Source organism: Doryrhamphus excisus, chromosome 1, assembly GCF_030265055.1.
Source record: "Doryrhamphus excisus isolate RoL2022-K1 chromosome 1, RoL_Dexc_1.0, whole genome shotgun sequence".
NCBI classification, from domain to species: domain Eukaryota; kingdom Metazoa; phylum Chordata; class Actinopteri; order Syngnathiformes; family Syngnathidae; genus Doryrhamphus; species Doryrhamphus excisus.
In genome coordinates this window covers 10,916,578-10,937,861 of record NC_080466.1, presented here as the reverse complement: position 1 = coordinate 10,937,861, position 21,284 = coordinate 10,916,578, and the positions used below count along the sequence as shown (strand labels likewise).

Sequence of the window (21,284 nt, the reverse complement as noted above, 5' to 3'; positions counted from 1 at the left end):
TGTAATTTCATTGTTGCTACTTGCGGCAACAGCGAATCAGGAGTGGATTTCATGGCAGCTGACTGAGTTCACATGACAGCCCCTGGTTGACTTTTTATTATGATGTGGGTTACAATATCATAGATAAGCCAACAAGCCAAGTCAATCACAAATGATTCCTCTTAAGCAACATCGTTGAAATGCAGTTGAGTTTGTCATCACTCTGTGCTGCTTTATGTTATGGTTCTCAAATACACTTTGTTGAGCTGTTCTTCCGTCTTTTGGTTTTCCTAGGTGACAACCCTGGTAAACACGAGTAACAAAGGGCCATCCAGTAAGAAGAAGGGGCGCTCCAAGAAGGCTCATGTCCTGGCAGTCTCTGTTGAACAGGCCACTCAGAACTTTCTGGAAAAGGGGGAGCAGATCGCCAAAGACAGCCAGGATCTGAAGGAGGAGCTCATTGCTGCTGTGGATGATGTCCGTAAGCAGGGTGAGCATGTTGAAACATTTACAAAAACTACATCTTTTTTAAGTACAACCCTATGGACTGGCATGTGGACTGCATTGATTGATTTTCCTCCAGAAGCATTAGTCTCAGTTCTCTTTGGGGTTCTCTCTTACAGGGAGTTTTTTACTTTCCTCCGTCACTAAAATACTTGCTTACCTTTTAAGGATCATGGTTCAGGATCCCATGTATTAAGTACCCTCATATAATTTCTGTTGAAAGTCTTACTTTGTTCAACCCTTCAGGATATTGGGTCTGTTGTGGACTGACTAACTATGATGGAGAATGCCAGAAATAAACACCTTTGCAAATGAGTCAGACATCATTCAGGAGGAATGGCGGTCTGCAGATGTCTGTCCAAAAGTGGCATCCTGACTACAACCCTTATACTCCATTGTATGCAAATGAATTACACTGTAGAAGAAACAGATCACTCCTGGGTGCAGGTTCCTCTGGTGAGAGTGCTTATATCAAAGAATGGCTTCTTCTAGCAATGTTTGTCATACTCATGCTACAGAAAACTCCTGCTGAGAGGCCAACAGTTGAATGGAATACAGGATGTGCTCAGACATTTGACTTAAAACTCAAAAAAGCTCAAAAGGTTATGCAAAGTCATATACCTAAAACTAGTACAATAATGTAGCCTAATTTAAACATTTTCCCATCACAGGTCCTATTTGCGAGTTCTTTAAAGAAAAATGAAATGCCCTCAAACCTCTTTTTGTCTGCCCAATTTTTTGTGTGATTTTTTTTAGATAAATGTATTTTTTTTGCCAACTTTTGCCTCAATATTTGCATAGTATTTAGTCTGCCATGTACTGTATCGTTCCGAAGAAATCAAGTGCCTAATTAAAAGACAATTTTGTTTGACTGTGACTGCAAGCTAACCCGCCATGGGGGCAAACAAAGTTGTGAGTGCCAGCAATGTGATAAAAAGGTGAGAAATACTGTTGAATTTGATCTCAGTAGAATGTACAAGAAGTCATGTCAATAATTCAATCCATTTGTCACATGTAGGTATGTAATACATGTTTTCTAAACGTATTACTATAATTGTGTTCTTGCAAATGTATTTGTATTGATATTATAGGGGGTTTGGAATGAATTGTATTTACACAATTTTCAATGGGAAAATTTGCCTCGGTTTTTGGATGTGTTGGCTTTTGTCAGACCTTTTGGAAGGAATAAATAACAAAAACCAAGGTTAAAATGACAGAGAAAGGAGAAACACTAAATGTTGATGAGAAGTTCAGAAAAAAAGCTCATTTTACTTATGTACTGAAGTCAAATTACCTGCTAGATGTGTGGATAGTAAATCAATGGAGCTCAGTTTACCATAGTAGTTTGATGACACTGGAATAGGCATGACTATTTAAAATATTTGAACAGCGTCGCTACAAAATTTTTGTGCAGATTTGCTCACTCAGACAAGAAAAGCATTATTACAGTATCTACTGTATACTTATATATCTAATTTATACTTGAAGATCAAAGAGTGTTAATATTCAATCTTGAATGAAAATTTCACTTAAGCAAATTGTGCTTACCGTCCACGGGTGCTTTTGTTTAGGCGCGTCAATGTCAGAGTTGTCGTACACGTAAATTACTGCGCTCCGTCTTTGCAAAATGCAAAAATGTTGGCAGTCAGTGAGGCTTTTTGTGAATCACATATCCCCCGCCCCCAGGATGGAATGGATTCTCTGTTCAATAACTATCAGCTGAAAGGCTTCTAAAGAAGTCTTCTAAGAACAGTAGATAGTAATACCTTCACTCTTGTCCTCTGCAGATGTTTTATGATGTCACTCCCAGTTGTTTTAGGGTCTTTCTTTACAACTCTGACAAAGGTTCTGGTATCACCTGTTGAGGTTTTCTCCGAGACTCAACATATCCCGGTGACAATTCAACTCACAGCAACAGTAGATGCAAATAACTTTGGTCTTGTCGAGAGAGCCATCTGCCATGGCTGTGACTTTACTGTGTCCATTTCTGCTCAATATTTGTTAATTTTTCTATCAAATGCCACACCGTCATGTTTCTTTCAAACTATTGTGTGGGCCGAAGGTAAAACAGGACATGCACTCGTTAATCGTGCACCAAATGAATAGTGCCGTGAATGGAAATTCATCCATCTATTTTCTATGCCGTTTATACACCCTGGACTGATCGCCAGCCAATCTCAGGACATATATAGACAAACAATCATTCATCCTATGGACAATTTGGAGTCGTCAATTAACCGGGCATGGATGTTTTTGGAATGTGGGAGGAAACTGGAGTATTCCGGTTCAAGAAGAATTTGTGTCAAGATCCCCTGAGTGGTTATTTTATATATATATATATATATATATATATATATATATATATATATATATATATATATATATATATATATATATATATATATATATATATATATATATATATATATATATATATATATATATATATATACAGTATATATCTATATATATATATATATATATATACAGTGAAGAAAATAAGTATTTGAACACCCTGCTATTTTGCTATTTCTCCCACTTAGAAATCATGGAGGGGTCTGAAATTTTCATCGTAGGTGCATGTCCACTGTGAGAGAGATAAACTAAAAAGAAAAATCCAGAAATCACAATGCATGATTTTTTAACAATTTATTTGTGTGATACAGCTGCAAATAAGTATTTGAACACCTGAGAAAATGAATGTTAATATTTGGTACAGTAGCCTTTGTTTGCTATTACAGAGGTCAAACGTTTCCTGTAGTTTTTCACCAGGTTTGCACACACTGCAGGAGGGATCTTGGCCCACTCCTCCACACAGATCTTCTCTAGATCAGTCAGGTTTCTGGGCTGTCGCTGAGAAACACGGAGTTTGAGCTCCCTCCAAAGATTTTCGATTGGGTTCAGGTCTGGAGACTGGCTGGGCCATGCTAGAACCTTGATATGCTTCTTACGGAGCCACTCCTTGGTTTTCCTGGCTGTGTGCTTCGGGTCGTTGTCGTGTTGGAAGACCCAGCCACGACCCATCTTCAATGCTCTGACAGAGGGAAGGAGGTTGTTCCCCAAAATCTCACAATACACGGCCCCAGTCATCCTCTCTTTAATGCAGTGCACTCGTCCTGTCCCATGTGCAGAAAAACACCCCCAAAGCATGATGCTACCACCCCCATGCTTCACAGTAGGGATGGTGTTCTTCGGATTGTACTCTTCATTCTTCTTCCTCCAAACACGCTTATTGGAATTATGACCAAAAAGTTCTATTTTGGTCTCATCTGACCATAAAACTTTCTCCCATGACTCCTCTGTATCATCCAAATGGTCATATGCAAACTTAAGACGGGCCTTGACATGTGCTGGTTTAAGCAGGGGAACCTTTCGTGCCATGCATGATTTCACATCATGACGTCTTAGTGTATTACCTACAGTAACCTTGGAAACGGTGGTCCCAGCTCTTTTCAGGTCATTGACCAAGTCCTGTCGTGTAGTTCTGGGCTGATTCCTCACCTTTCTTAGAATCATTGAGACCCCAGGAGGTGATATCTTGCATGGGGCTCCACTCCGATTGAGATTGACCGTCATGTTTAGCTTCTTCCATTTTCTAATGATAGCTCCAACAGTGGACCTTTTTTCACCAAGCTGCTTGGTAATTGCTCCGTAGCCCTTTCCAGCCTTGTGGAGGTGTACAATTTTGTCTCTGGTGTCTTTGGACAGCTCTTTGGTCTTCGCCATGTTACAAGTTAAAGTCTTACTGATTGTATGGGGTGGACAGGTGTCTTTATGCAGCTAACGACCTCAAACAGGTGCATCTGATTCAGGATGATACATGGAGTGCAGGTGGACTTCTAATGGGCAGACTAACAGGTCTTTCAGGGTCAGAATTCTAGATGATACACAGGTGTTCAAATACTTATTTGCAGCTGTATCACACAAATAAATTGTTAAAAAATCATGCATTGTGATTTCTGGATTTTTCTTTTTAGTTTATCTCTCTCACAGTGGACATGCACCTACGATGAAAATTTCAGACCCCTCCATGATTTCTAAGTGGGAGAAATAGCAAAATAGCAGGGTGTTCAAATACTTATTTTCTTCACTGTATATATATATATATGTGTGTGTGTGTGTATATGTTATATATATGTAAAAGTTACATCTTTGAGAAAGGCTATACAGAATACAATATTTTTATGGGTTTGAGAGGGCTTTCCAACGGTTTGTCTAGTTCACACAGGAGGTATATATTGGGAAATTGGGGTCATTGCACAGCAAGAAGTGTCGGATCTGGAATTACAGAAATAAGCTGAGCCGAGGGAGTCTGAATTTGAGTGATAAGTCTTTGAAGCTTGCAAAACTACTATTTATATATACGTACATTTAGATATACTGAATTCAGTCTGATTTGGCTTCTACAAATACAAATATAGTAAAGTAATTGAAATGCAGTATGTAGTTATGTGTTTTCCCTATCTCTTTTGCAGGAGAGACGATGCGTATTGCCTCCTCAGAATTTGCTGATGACCCATGCTCCTCTGTGAAACGTGGCACCATGGTGAGGGCTGCCCGAGCCCTGCTCTCTGCTGTTACACGCCTGCTCATTCTCGCCGACATGGCTGATGTCATGAGGCTGCTGTCCCATCTTAAAATTGTAAGTGAAAGTGGTCTACAAAAGTAAAGGTCTCTAATTAGTGACATTGGCATTCACAGGAGTGGCTCTAGGCAACCTCCTGACATTAAGTATATGTGCTGTACGTATTACGTCATGTTCCGTCACCAGCGTAGTATTACGTCCCTCTGTCAGCAGGAAAGTCAAGCGGAGCTCTTACCGAAGTAGCACAACAACATTTAGAACTAAGACACAAATATATGACATTCAGAGTGTATACCATTCCAAAATTATCAAATAATCATAATAATTATAATACTTACTGTAGAGTAATCCCTGGTTTTGCTTCCGGAGGGGGTGGCAGTGTGGGCGTCGGGTCGGTGAGGGATGGACAGGAAATGACAACAGGGGTTCAGAGTTGAGTTTTAGCTTGGCACGGGACAGTATTCCATGTTTCACTATAGGGATTTTTCCTTCCAGATGATTGTGCCTGCAAAAAAAGTCTGTTGTTCCGGATCAAGTCTCATTCGACGATGTCCCCCTTTTTCAGCCTCATTCTTGAGATCTTAACTCAATTCAGCATAACCCTTGTCATCAAAGGCCTATTCAGTGTTATCTTTTGCATCTCTTTTTTCCCTTTTTATCCTGTGCAGCACTTTTATTAGGGGATGGAAAGGAGTCTAGAATCACAATGTGCCCATATAATGTATGGAGATTTCTAAATTGAGACCCTTTTAAATTGCACTTTTAATGGTTACTGTCTGCTTTTTTTTTTTTACCTACTTGCAATTTCATGCTGGCGAAAAATAATTTTATTCATTAGGTCAAATAAACGGTTGTTCCATTAAAAGACCCTGCTTAAGGCCTTGTTGAAAGTGCTTCATCAACACAATTTGTGGGATGCTTTGTGTGTGACAGGTGGAGGAAGCCCTAGAAGGAGTAAAGAATGCAACCAACGAACAGGACCTGGCAAACCGCTTCAAAGAATTTGGAAAGGAGATGGTGAAGCTTAATTATGTAGCAGCCCGGAGACAGCAGGTAACCCTTCTTTTGTTTTTACTAAACATCAAACCTCTTCTGACTTCTGTCTTCTGAATTCAGACACAAGTGTTCTTACTTGAGCAACACAGCGGTGCACTCATTAGCACTTGGGGACTCTTCTACAAAGAACAGTATAGAGAGTGGGCCACCTTTAGATGTCATTACCCGGATATAAACAACAATGCTGACCTGGGGGGTCCCATATTACATTGTAAGGCTGAATCCCAATTCTACCCCTTGGTCCTTGTCTTAACCGTTAACCCTCGTTTTTGCGCGGTCATGAGAATCAAGTGGTGTCCCGATGGTGTCCCCAACTGAGTGGTAAGGGGATGCTGAATGCTCAATGCTGAACACACACTAGCACAGGTCTTAAATGCAGTATTTTCTTTGTTGTTTCTACTATAGTAGACATATTGGTAACTATTCAGTGATACAAGTGTAACAGTGGCTATACTGATGTGATTTCATGTTTAGAGGGCACTAATGATGTCAGACAACTTATTTAGAAAGCCATCAACAGGTTCTCTCTGCTCTAACTATGAAAATATTCACTTTGTGAACAAGGAATTCTACTTTGTGGAAATCACTCATCACACCCAAGTCTGGAAACAATAGCAAGTTCAAGTTCAAAAACACTTTATTATCCCCGAGGGGCAATTTAAAGGGCACAGAGAGCAGCATATGGAATAAAAATGTAGAAAGCAGACAAGGACAAGTAAAAGAGCAGACACTACTGAACACACACGTACCTAAGAGAATAAATAGTAATTAAATATTTTTTATAACAAGCTAAAGGGAGGTTGTGCGAAATCTGGATAGGGAGGGGTCCAAGTGCAGAAGCCGGACTGCTGTAGAGACAAAGGTAGCCCTCCTTCTTTGTGTTCTACATCATGGGCATCTTAGTCTCCGACCCGATGGAAGCCACTCAAACACGGGGTGTAGAATCCTGTATGCAGTCCGGGTTATTTGCTGATCGCAGTGTAGAGAAAGAGCTCTCACAGGATGGCCAATGATTTTGGAACAAACTTTTCAAATACTGATTAAACGAGTCCGGTCCTGTAGATGCAGTGAATAAAACCATGAAATGAATGAAAAGGTCAAAATGTTCTCAATAAAAGCATAATAGAAGGTCAGCAATTTTTTTTTGTTCACTCCAAAGGAACTCAGCTTCCTCAACACGTACTGCCTCTGATGGCACTTGAGGATCTCCTCTGTGTTGGATGAAAACCTCAGAAGGCCGTCAAATATAGTGTCCAGGTACCTCTACTCCTCAACCACCTCCACCGGTTCCCCCCCCCCCGATGGTGGTAGTGATGGACTCTGCAAGTTGTCTCTGCTTGCTGCTGTATGTCACAATCACCTCTTTGCTCATGGTTGGGTTGAGTTGCAGGCAAACGTCGTCACACCAGGTGACAAAGTCCTGAAGAACGGAGCTATGGTGTAGATTTGGTGCAGAAAGCAGGAATAAAGGAGAGAAGGATCACTGTACCTCTGCGCTTGTTCAATGTAATGTCATATATGACATATACTCTAACAGCTAAAGTGCTAACATTTCAAAACTATGTTAAGTTCAGTTAGTTTGCTGCAGAAAACCAATCTAATTTACACCTTACACAAGACTGTGCTTCTGTAACTGACTGACAGAGTTGGCACTATGCCAGGCTTTATTTTAAGATCTGTAGCGAAGCCTGCTATTTTTTACCCCAAGGTTGGCTTCCATGAAGTGGTGGGTCACATACATGGGGAAAGACTTTGCTTTCATGAGTGTAAGAGATTATAGATTTTTCTCACCTTTGGTGCTAATAATATACAGGCACCCAGGAGACATATTACAGTTATAACATCATCAACACCAAATTTTGCATGATGAAGGATTTTTACTACAGTTAGGATACCACATGAAAAAGTGATTTCTCATTATTTGTCCTAATCCTTCAGGAGCTAAAGGACCCTCAGTGTCGAGATGAGATGGCGGCCGCACGTGGGGCTCTGAAGAAAAATGCCACCATGCTGTACACTGCCTCACAGGCCTTCCTGCGCCATCCAGATGTGGCGGCCACACGGGCGAACCGAGACTACGTGTTCAAGCAGGTGCAGGAGGCCATCGGGGGCATCTCCAGCGCTTCTCAGGCCACCTCCCCAACTGACGAGAAGCACACCCACGCTGGCATCGGGGAACTGGCTGCTGCTCTCAATGAGTTTGATGTGAGTTCACTGCTTATTTATACACCCCTGCAATGTATTACATAATATATCTATTTATCATTTATGTTCTGAACAGCCTTTTGCACAATTAGCTGACATTTTTAGTTTTTTTTTAGCGAATCAGCGAATCAGGTGCAGCAAACCTTTTTCTCCATCAGACAACACATGTAATGAGTCAAAGCAACAATAGATGACAAACAAATATGAGCAATTTAAAGTGTTGTTGGACTATGAAGGGTGTCTTTATTGAAAGTGTACACATTTGAGGGTGAAGAGCACATAGCCAGTCTTAAATATTGATCCTTTGCTGCCACCTAGTGTCTGTATACTGACAATGACGTACAATCATGGACACTGCAGTTTTAGATGGTGGTTGGGATGAGGAAGCCGAGTTCTTTTATTTAATATTATATTATTAGAAAGTATATTATTTTATCATATGCATCCTTGTTAAAACGTCCTATGAAATGCATTTGTTTTGTAATTAATGTATTATTTTCTCTTTATCAATGGCCTTGTTTTGGCAGTCTGTCACAGAAAAAAAAATAAATTTAAAATAATAATTTAAATAAATAATAATATAATAAATCTATAATAAATGTTAAAGTACTAAATTGTTCATGTAATGAATGTCATGAATGTAGCGTATTTTTATAAGATGACACCAGTTATATTGAGTAATGACATCCTGCGATTTCCAATGGGTTGACAGCCTTGTTGTGAGTTAATTTCTTGCTCATGATTGGCTCCTGCCAAAGAATGGTAATGGTTTTATTTCATTTGAATATGCATCAGATTACAATTGAGTGCATCACATAATCAGTTCACAGTTCCACATGTCCAAAAGGAGTAGGAAGAAGCAAAGCTTATTAAATCCTACCCCTTCATCTGGTACTTTTACAATCAGTAACTGTTACATTTGTTCACTTCCTGCTTTCCAAATATGGTTTAAGGTATTTTTTTTTTATTTTTTTATTATTTTGTCCCGTACTGAAGTACAAGGTGATATGACCATGCAATAACATAATGGGTACCATAGTAACTGTCAATATAGTGATATATATAGCACATCATGACTGGTTCAAGACTCTTCATCTTTGTATTTAGCAAACATCAACTGCTTGTATTGTTTCTTGAATTGGCTCATCGTTGTGCATTGTTTGAGGGTTAAGAAAGACTTAACGCTAGTAGTAGTTCTGAAGCAAAGAAGATGGAAGAAGGCACAGTGTTCAAGAAAAAAATAGCGTCTTATATACCAGAAGTTATGGCGAATCTATTTTATTCTGTTCGGTTCTTTGATATGCATAGCATCAGGATCACATAACTGCTCTTTGCAGTCTTGTTTTCCTCTCGATGCAGCGCATGAGTGACCCTTTGTGATCATGCTTGCACATTGCAAGTCTACTAAACTCTTGGCAGTTTTGATGAATAACTCGACATTATCTTCCCTTAATGTGCACCATTTTTGGGAAGAAAACATGCAATTTGTTCTGCACCAGCAATAGTTTGGCCCCCCACCGTAAAGAGGACATCACATGGGCTCATTTTTTTATGTGAAACATTATGGCTTTTAAAAAAGCAAAAGCAAAGACCTGAATAATTTGATGTCGTTGACAGTCAGACAGGCAGCAATTAGATGAAACAAATTGCCCTTTACTTAGCCCTCTGTGCGTGCCTGTAGCTGGTGCATGTTTAATTCCCAACTTCCCACAGAGACTTGACACAGCCTGTGGTCAGATGCTTTTAGAATAGTAATGACCTGATACAGGAAGCTCTTCCTGTCCACTGTCTTTTAGGCTCATGCACACAAAGGCAGTTAAACATCTAATGGCTTTATAGTAAATGCATATACTATTTGCTACATCTATGGAAACATTATTACATAGCATGGATGCAGTTCAATGATGCTTTTCAGTTGTGTTGAGCTGCAAAGCTGTGTGATACATAAAGCAAATTTTTGCTTTTCTTTCATTTATTAGTCACGCTCAGGAAAATTCATCGCACACCAACGGTAAACAACAAATTTCTTTTTGCCATACAAACCACAAAAGAACATAGGGAGCCTCTTATCTCCTCCACTGCGAAATGCTCTTGCAGGCCGCAAGCTACACAACAATCGCAGACAAGTCAGCAGGAATATAAATGGCTGCTGTCTGTGCTCTTTAATTAGGGGGAGAAAACATCCTCAGGTCTCTCTTGACCCCATTCTTGCAGCGGGGTTAACATTGTGCCAGGCACAAATCTGTTTTGTTTTTATTTTTTGTGTTATTCTTCTGCAACATACAAATGTGTTTGCAGTGATGTGCAAGGGCTTGGATGCATAGTACTGTGTGTTTATACACTTACATACTGCACTGTGCAAACATTTAGATATTTTAATGACATTTTTTTTCTCCAGCAATCATTGACACAGTAAAACTGTAAATAGATTGATAGACACAATTAGTAGGGTTACACTCTAAATACATACTGTAACTGTTTGCACCAACTGTTTAGGGGACCGGAAGAGGGGTACATTGCTCAAGGAAAATGCCATAAAATGTCATGATACCTTATGCATTTCAATGTAGATTTAAGCATGTAAATCAAAACTAAAACAGTAATGTGTACTTTGAATCTAAGAAAAAAATAACAAGTTCTTATGGGATGTTTTAGGTCCCCTGGAAATCTCAGGGCCCGAGGCAATTGCCTTTGTTTGCCTCAGGTTAGTACTCCCCTGACCTCGGCCTACTTCACTACAGCTCATTTCAGCCAGCATCAAACCAAATTCTAAACGACACCTTGGGCGTTTTCTTTGTCATTTTGCAATCAAACAAAAGCTCAGCATCAACAGGGTGTGTTAAGGGAAGAATATGCAAAGAGAAATGTACAGTAGCAAGTGACGATGTTGAGGATGCAGAGACTGCACTTTTTGTACTCGAATGACCATTCAGGATGGTCATGTGCATGGTGGTAACATGTAACATTGAATCTATAGTTGTATTTAGCTTGGTGATGTTTTGTATTTTGGACCGGTTTAAATTTCCCATTTGGTCTGAAGTACGGTGCCCTTGAGCAAGACACCAAATCCCCAATTAATATGTGGCTATACATTCCTTCACTTCAATAATCTTCTTACAACATCCGATGGGAAGTTGTTGTTGTCTATTCCAAAGTTACACAGCTGTCCTCTGAATGTGTCCCAAGCTCTATCAAATCCAAAACATCCTCCAGCAATGGTAGCGGGAAACATCTTTAAACATCTAGTTTCATTTTGTGAGTTTGTGAACTTGCTTTTGCAAATGTGTAGTCTCCCTACGCATGAAAGGTGTAAACAAATTTTTGGCCTTCCTACTTCATTTTAACATGCATTAAAGGGGACTTATTATGCTTTTTCCACTTTTCTGACCTATAAATGTAGTTAGAATGTTGTATTCTCATGTTAAATGATGCCAAAGTTTCAGATAATGAGGTTTGCGTATTTGGAAGTGAGCCCTGAAAGAAGTTTGGGATAGCTCAAAACGTTCAGTTTCAAAAGGCGTGGTAAAACTGTCCCCTTGTGACATCACAGAGGGGCGGACTTCCTTATATATAAACTCTCTGCCCTCCCCCAAGCTCTGCTTCCCCTGTGCTTCCCAAGCTGTGCTCCTCTGTTTACTTGCTAGCAATGCCTCGAAAGGGAACGCCACATTTGTTTACAATTCATAACAACGCCACCATCAGGCACAAGTGGTTGGAGTTCCTGATTCCTTAACAGCAAAAGAAATGCATTTTAATGTGGAATACATTTCACACCGGACTGTTTAGTAAACATGGGCCAGTATGCAGCTGGACTAGCCGACCAACTTGCTGAAGCCCTACACCTTTCCAAGGTTTCCAATGTGAAGAATCAGAAGATCGAGTAGTAAGTAGCAGTGTCCTAACTGTGTTTATTTTGTGTACGTCATGGAGCAAAAGCGCTTGTCTGTGTAGCACTATATCGTAGAAGAAGCGGTCGCTTTTTCCCATCACAATTATTGGCTCTACCTTCGATTTTACACACTGGTAGTCCCACAAAACACATTACACGTTACCAATGCTGAATGCTAAAATGTTAAAGCTACTTACCATTGAGAGACGTCTTGAAGTAACCTCTTTTTGAGAAACTTCGGACTGTTCAGTCTCTACTTCCGGATTGGATTCAGAATCCAAAACATATGGCTGTATGTTAAAAGCCAACTTTTTAAAAAGAATAAATAGCCGTTATTATCAACTCCTATAAAGTTGTTGTCACAAACTGGTAGTGTTTGTATGGAAACATTAAAACAGACCTTTTTTGTGGGAAGCACAGAATCCAAACAAATACAGCTGAATAGGTACAGATTCTGGAAGAACTAGAACGGTTATTTTGTAGAACACTGGTTATCTTGAGTAGCTGCTCTGTAGGAGTCCAAAGGGCCGAAAAATGAGCATAATAGGTCCCCTTTAAGAGAGCCTCTGTATGTTGTGCTCAAAGAAGCTGGTGCATGTAAAAAGTTGCTAAATAGTTGTTGATGCCATGAAGGAGACCCTGGCCATGAAGCAGCATTTTACGCTCTCCAATTTACAAGTTATTTGTTGTTGTTAATTGACTTGTAGTTTAGCGTATTAAATAGCACTTGTTTAGTTTCGAAAAAGTTGTTTGCCAAATTATTTGCCTGTGGTGTGTATGCGTTGTATCCAGATTGTTTGTAGAATGTAGAATGTTGTACTGTGTTGAACTATGCCAAAGATCAGATAATGAGGTTAGCACATTTGGAAGTTAGGCAGTGATAGAAGTTTGGGATGGCTCTGAACGCTCAGTTTTTTCCAACACACTTTTGTAACACTTCGTTATATGGGCGTTCCCATATAACAAGCTGTTGACCTGGCCTCCCCCGCTCTGTGACCAATCAAAGCGGAGTGGGCGTGCCCAGAGGCGGGCAGTGGGTGGATAAAATATGAAAAAATATTTATCTTGGGATGGCAAGCAAAATGGTTGTTACTTTTGTGTAGCATACTATTTATTTCTGTGCTGAGATGTTGACTGAGACATCATGTTGTCTGTTGACTGTGCTTTGGATTTGTCGTCGGTGGGTTTTCCAGTTTGAGGCGGTTTGTTCGCCTCAACTTTAAACTCACCATCCAGGGAAAGCCCTGTCATGTTGGAATAAAATCTTTATTTGGGGAATCTGTGGGAGGACACATGGAGTCGAGGCCCCAAGGGTGTGTTGGGGAAAGACACATTGTAGCACACATAGGAAGATATTTGTTTCTAGGTCGTTGCACACAACTCCTAAAGAGAAAGTCACAATATTTACTTGCATGCTTATGTTATAGTTTTTAACCTTCTACTTTACTTTTCTCCAATCAGTATGCAATGCATTCAGTTCTTGGTAATGGTCAATATATTTTACCATTGTTATGCAGGTAGCAACTGCACTGCATACATCTGCAGTAATATCCAATAAAAAATCCTCTCCTGTCAAATCAGGTGAAGCCAAGAGCAGAAAACACCTGATATGGCCCCTAAAATTCAACTCTGTCCATCTTCCCTGCTCTACCGCACTGCACGGGCTTGTGAAAAGCAGTAAATGCATCACAGCTCTTTTTGACTATAAAGATACAGAACACGTTCCAGAAAGACAGTGTCAGCTTCAAGTATGATTTACATAAAGCAAGGCTTTCCTCAGCAGCTGCTGCATTTTATTAGATGATGTAGAGGTTGATGTTAAATGTAACTGTGATTGCATCAAAATGATCTAATACCTCTCGGCTATCAGATTACATTTGCTTCTCTGTAAGTATGTATCGCTTGATTTTTATGTCCATTCGGGGGCCATTGTGTGCTTCTGTGTCACTTTTGCTTTGGATCTGCTCTCACAAGTGATGCATCTGTTCAAATGCATTAGCATCAGCCTCCAGTTCATAGACTGACCAGGAGATGGCAGTGTTTTATTACTTTGATCAAACTCCCCATTCTCTCGAGTTCACCACCCCTTTTCTTGTCTTTTCCATTTTTATCCCTTTTTCCCATAAGTCCCTAGAAACAGAGATTTTTGAGTCTGGCTCATTCTAAGCTGAAGAGAAAGTAACCGCATCATTCTGGATTGTTATGGGTGTGCTGAGATGCATGGTGACCACTGAGATGAGCTTTGTCGATTAAATTTAACAGATTGACCCCCAGAGATTCCATCCACATCTTCCCCTCCAGTGGAATTAGCAAACCTGTGTGATAAGACGCTTACCGCCAGCTGATCAGTTCATCACAGATTCTGTTGACCTGTAGTTACTTGACATAGAACACACTGTGAATGGTATTCACTTACAGTGTGTGTATACATGGTGCAGCAAGCATGCACAGGTAGATCATCGCTCTGAGCCTGCAGCTGAAATGTAAGTTGAATTGGATGCATTTCCATCGGCGTGTCCTCCAGCTTTTTGTTGGACAAAACCAAAGAGCTGTTTGAAATTCAGCTGCATTGTACCTTCATGCAAAACTCCACTATATACCCTTGGGCCTTTAGCCACTTGCAAGTATGTGCTTGTTCTCAGTCTGCTAAACGGACTAAACTAACTAACTAAAAAACTAACTAAACGGATTGACATACTTGCACAATGCAATGTGTGCATGGCAGTCGCCCCACATATAATTGACTTCCAGGATGCTTCACGCATCCAACTGTGCAATGACAGGTAAATGGCTTTATTCATGTGAACTGAATGACATGCTGAGCTTCTCTTTTAAAAGCTGCCTGTATGAGATTTATTATTAAACATTTGGCTAGTGTGGTAAAACCGTCTCATTCTCACATTGTCTGCTAGTATTTTTTTTTTTTTTGTTGTTGTTGTTCAATGCCTTGCTTTTCGACTTAGGGGCGGCAGTAGCTCAATCCATAAGGATTTGGACTTTGGGACTGGAGGGTGACATTTTTAATCCCACTCTAGAAGACAATATATACTTGTATACATCCTTGCTAGAGATAAGTTGCCCTTAAGCAAAGCACAAGGATATCAAAGTAATAGCAAAGGGAAAAGCGTGCTGCTAGTGACATTGGAAACGGTCAGTAAAATGTGAGCACTGCATTTGATGGTTATCAATTACAGTGACATCTTGATTTTACTACACCCCAGGTTTTGACAAATATTACTGCTGAAAATATGTCTTGGTTTGCATAAACCGGCTCGGTCATTGTATGGAAAACCCAACAAACCCGTTGAGTGCAAAAACAAATCATCCATTTGTAGGTGAAGTAGTAGAGTTGGGACACGATAGACAGATTTCAGCCAGGGAATAATCTTTATTGTGTGTGGGCCTTCCTATCATAAATACAGTATGCTGAATGTTCAGGAGGCCTTCATGTGCATTGCTATTTTTTTACAGTATTGAAAGATGCCATGGCAAAGTGCAAAGTTAGCATCAGTTACAGGTTGTTCCTGCACATATAACTGATTATTGATTTTTGTGTTAATATTTGTGGTTGTCTTCAAACGTTTTTAGAGCAAATTAAAGACGAAAACCGAGGTTCAACTGTACATATCTATTGTACAATATAGCAATGTAAATACAGTGAAATACGTCACAATATAGCTCTGCAAACACCTCACTAGTCCATCTCGTGTTTGTGAGGCATCTTCGAAGGCTACTGTATTTTCTGGACTATAAGTCGCTCTGGAGTATAAGGCCAAAAATGCATAATTAGGAAGAAAAAAACATACGTAAGTCTCACTGCAGTGGAAGTCACATTTTTTGCGGGTAATTTATTTGACAAACGACTTGACCAAAACAGACATTACGTCCTCTTGGAAGGCAAGTTCTAACAATAAAAGAATAGAGAACAGGCTGAATAGGTGTAAGTTATGCTAACACAATGGTTATTCAGCTACACAAAAAGTAAACATGAACAGAAAAGGTGTCCAGTGTTTATTTAACATAAACCGTTTTTTCATTTACAAGTTGCTCTGGAGTATAAGTCACAGGAACAGCCAACCTAAGAAAAAAAGTGTGACTTATAGTCTGGAAAATTGTTTTATTTATGGTGCTTAACTTCGCTTCATACATGCATGAATTAGTTAGAATTAGTAAAATGCTACTTAAAACATAAGGTGATAGTTTTAGCCAATAAAATAACCCATTATTCACCATGGGAAAAATGTTTTTTTAAAGAGGAATATCTTGCCACCACATGCCAGGGTGGATTGTATATGACTTTGGGCGATCAACAATACTCTTCTCAACTCAAGCACATTCAGAAAACTTTGGCATTTGGCCTACAAAACATCTAATCACATTTGCTATGGTATGCAACAATGTCCTAACCAGCTTCTATTCATTTTTTGTAGCTGAGTGACATATATCTGATTCACATTTGTTATTTTAAAGGAATTTTTAGCCCGTGAGATGAATTTCTTCATCTTCAACAATAGCACACACAGTAGTTGGACATCTCCATTGTAAGTGTGTGCATGGTGAAGGGCTCACAGTGACCTTTCGGTATGCTCCTTTATTGCAAAGGCAACATCAGAGAAGCGATTGAAATTGCTTTATCAATCGGTGGACACCGATCGTGGTTGTCTTGTCTCTTTATACACACACACTGCATCTATCTGCTTGGTGCACATTCTCTAGCTTGATGTCTTGCATAGGGGAAGGTGTATACAGTATTTCAAGCATTTATCTCACTTTGCTTAGAAAAGCCCCACATACATATAAAACGATCTACGACAGTGTTTACAGAAGAAGAATTAATCAAGAATTAATAACATTACAAATGTGTTTATTGATAAGAAACCTGCTATTTCTAATGACAGGACCACCTTCCATTGTTAAGCCATATTTTAGCCCACAGGTACACTGCTTAATTAGGTCTTCCTACATGTCTCCATTACTTTCCATGGACAAATGCACCTGTCAAGACGAATATGAATAAGGACTCAGCTGAAATAATGGGATATGACCGAGGGCTAAAATGATATTGGTTTGTTTATCATTGTACGCTAATTAACCATCCCCTGTCTTCCCTTTTGCAAAAACTGTAGTCACCAGTGAACAGGAATCAGAGATCCATACTTGTTAGAGTTGGAGTACACATCCTTGAGGCAGATTCTGGTCAACTGCTGCAGTATATCTTTTATTTAAGATCAGTTTGAAGCTTTCAGTGGCTGTTTATCTCTATTTATAGACTCGTCCTTGTTGGATTAGATTTGCAACTGTTTAGCAAAGACACTTTTGCCTAGAAGTTTGAAGTAATAAATCTCTCTGTAGCCTCCTTTGTAGGAAACCAAACATTTATCTTAAGTAGCAATTGACAGTATGTTAGGGGTTAGGGGTGTGCCAAAACAACTTTTTTACTTCTATTCTGATATTGCAACTTTGAATATGGGCCAATACCGACACTGATCCTATATCAGCACAGATTGTACTCATTTTTATACTTTCTTAGAAGCGTACAATGCTAGAAAAAGTATGAGGAAAACCTGACCCATTTACTTCTTGATGTGTCGTGTGGTGTATAGTTTTATCTACAATAAAATGCCCATACGTAGATAATGTCATCAGCGTTTGACTCTCAAAAATGTTAACGCAAAACACATTTCTAAATACATATGAATGACGAACGAAAGGGATAAATGAACATTTAAGGTTTATTTTACCTTCATTGAAGACATGACTATTCCCAAAGACACGATGTGGCCGGAAAACATCAGCAACTTCCTCTTAAACACCACCTTCCTGTTTTATCACGACTTGTGTATTTTCTGAATTCAATACAGTTTCTTTCCTTCTTTATCAAAATGCTGGCACTTGCAACTTTCCTTGGCTCCACTTTGGGTAGTAAAGGTGAGAAACACTATTGAATTACAAATGAAAAATAACTCATGGCAAAACAAGAAGGTGTTGAAGAAGAAGGTGTTGACCTCGCTGACACATCATGTCCTGTGCGGTGAAACTAACCTTAAATGTGCATTTATCCATTTTATTCATTATTTACATGTATTTACACTCAGTTGTTTTTTATAGTTTTACATGGTTTTCTGAATGTAAAACTATAAAAATGTGTTTTGTGTTAACATTGTGGCCTTCTCGTCCCTCATTTATTGCGGTTAATTGGTTCCAGACTCAACTATGTTAAATTAATTTCCGCAATATAGGATTCAAAGTTAATAGATGTATTTGTAGAAAACCTGTTTTTTCCTTTCTAAATACTGTTTAAGATTATCAGAGCCCTGTAATATCACCCCTATAGTCACTTTTACACGCCAATTATTTAATGTTTACACAATTTTTCAACTCTTATGCTGCAGGGATTCAAGACAGCTGCTACCTCGGATGCTAACCAGTTAACCTTGAATGTATTCCCTACATAAAATGTAAGAAACCACAAACTTCAACTACTATCACTTGTATTTAAATGTTTTGACACATAATAGACCATACTGTACTACAAAACATCGATAATTTATAAATTTTATTAATAAATTGTATTGATAAAATAATTTATTAACATTTATTTATTAATGAATTAATTTCAGAAAAAAAAAACTTTATATAGTGACAGAGCGAAAAAAATAGAACCGCAATCTTGCGAGGAACGACTGCAGCTGAATTGCAGTTTTTTTCTTTGTGCATGTAAAACCATAATTGTTAAGTTATAAAACCGTGTTTTGTGTTAATGTTTTTTTGGCTTTTGAAACTGAATATTTGGATTAAACTTTTTTGTTATGGTAAAAATGTATTCTGTTGGAGTTGGTCCTTCTGGGACAGATTTATGACTCTAACCAAGTTTCTGCGGTATATTGTATTTATCGGTACTATTCATTGGACTAAACACAGCCGTTATATTCGAAATACGTATATAAGGCGAATAAGTGCCTGCAGTCAAACATGATGGTGGTACCGTCATGGTCTGGGCTGCATGAGTGCTGGGGATATGTGTTTTTATGAGGAGTAACATGGATTCCAACATGTGGGGTGACCAAAAAATAAATAAATCTAATGGGTAGACACAAGACAATAAATCTAATGTATACTACAATAATTATGTAACTTAATTCACTGCCTGTAGGCACTGTAGAGATTGGGTGGTTTACAAATATTTGCTGACTTACTTGCATATTAATAGGTTGACAATGTACTATTTTTTTCCTGACTCAAAGTTAGCAGTGCACAGCCACATTATGTTATGTCTTATTATGTCATGGTCAGTATACTGTTGAAGTATTCAAAATATAACAGGACCTTTTCCTATATGCAAAAAGACAAATAAGTGAAAGTTCATGGCTTCAAGCCCCTTTGAGGTGCTGCTTATGGAAAAAGAAAAAAAAAGAAAACAAATTCCATGGATAGATGATAAACTTCCACCCTTCCTTGGCAATACGGCTCGCTAGCTGTTCCCAGGCCCCATTGCAGCTCCACTCAGGGATAGACACCAAACAATCAACACCTATTTGCATATTCACATGATTCACTTGTTTGCTCTGCTCTTGCTTTCTTTCATTTTTATGACTTTTTATGATTTCAAGCTCATGCTATCTGCAACCGCATAATGCGAAAAACAACTTGTGTGCAACAACAGTCTTTTTTTCTTTTCCTCACCGGTGGTTGTTTGTGAACTCTTAATTGCATTAACACTAATTTCCTTATCATTGGGTCTCATAGGAGACCCGAGTTCAATTCCACCCTCGGCCATCTCTGTGTGGAGTACTGGATCAGAACTGGAGGTAGCAGAGATGAGGATGCTGAGGTTCTTATTGGGAGTGACCAGGATGGATAGGATCAGGATGAATACATCCCGGGACATTACATGTTAGAGGCCTTTAGAGATAAAGTCAGAGAAGCCAGACTGAGATGGTTGGGACATGTCCAGAGGAGAGATAGAGCTGCTAGGTAGGAGGTGTGGAGGAAGACCAAAGATGTTGGATGACATGACAAGGAGGACATGAGGGTAGTTGGTGTGAGTGATGCAGAAGGCAGGGATGGATGGAAGAGATTGATTTGCTGTGGCAACTCCTGAGGGGAAAAGCCGAAAGAGAAAGAAGAAGAAGATTATTGTTTTTGAGTTACAAGTTCCAAATGCTTTTGTTCTCAATCACCCTTGTTGCTTCGCATAGTGTAGCTCTACTTAAAACCTCATTAAGGTCCAAATGTGCAAAATGCATATTCTAGCTATTTTTCAACTGGTCTTAAGATTTTGATCAGGTCTATATATTAACTCGTCATTGCAAGTTTTGATGCATGACTATAACAGGTTTGTCTGTCGAAGCTAAGGCTTCCAAAGCCACACAGGGTGCCGCCATCTTGCACTAATGTCAAGTTATGTTATGTACATATATAGTGTACCATTTGCTGCAGATGTTATGTTATTAGCAGATAACTTCACATAAGTTAAAAGGCCAAAGTAATACTATATCTACATTATTTAAGTTTGGCTTTAGCTAAGGACAGAATAAATTTGAATGATCCGTGGTGACTTTAAATCTTCACTCATACTATGTCATTTTGGAATTCTTCTTTTGCAGGGAACGGTGTCCTCAAGATTTTGAGTTGTCCATTTATTATTGAGGGAACACGTTTTTGAAGTGTAAAGAATGATGTGCTGGTTTTGAGCACAGCTTAATTGGAAGAAAAGGAGCAAGTGATGGGTGCTGGATTATCGAGGGTAAGAGGGATTGATTGCAGAATGAGTGAGTGTTAACGACATGGTGGCAGCAGCTAGCTATTTTTTTGGGTTATCGCTTATGTGCAAGACAAAACAAAATGAAATGACACTTTATTCATATTCAAATGAGACACACTTTGCTTGGTATATTTACTTTATGTATTTGCCAACCATACACAAGCCCCTGATGCACCAGTATTTGGAATGCTGGTCAGAGCAAGACTTTTTTTTCTTTATTTTTTCATCATACTCATTTCACACTTTCAGGAAAGGAGGCGTGATTTACCCAATCTGTGGATATTGCAATGAAGAAGGCCCCT

General features: G+C 39.1%; 1 protein-coding gene across 4 annotated transcripts in view; it reads left to right on the top strand.

Annotated features, from left to right (window-relative positions):
• ctnna2 (catenin (cadherin-associated protein), alpha 2) overlaps positions 1 to 21,284 on the top strand; it is a 223,596-nt gene that overhangs the window by 22,543 nt on the left and 179,769 nt on the right. For all 4 annotated transcript variants that reach the window (XM_058046015.1, XM_058046014.1, XM_058046017.1 and 1 more), the window contains exons 3-6: positions 274 to 469; positions 4,959 to 5,125; positions 6,002 to 6,121; positions 8,063 to 8,329. In XM_058046015.1, the coding sequence (XP_057901998.1) occupies positions 274 to 469; positions 4,959 to 5,125; positions 6,002 to 6,121; positions 8,063 to 8,329 (750 nt within the window). The remainder of the gene's footprint in view (positions 1 to 273; positions 470 to 4,958; positions 5,126 to 6,001; positions 6,122 to 8,062; positions 8,330 to 21,284) is intronic.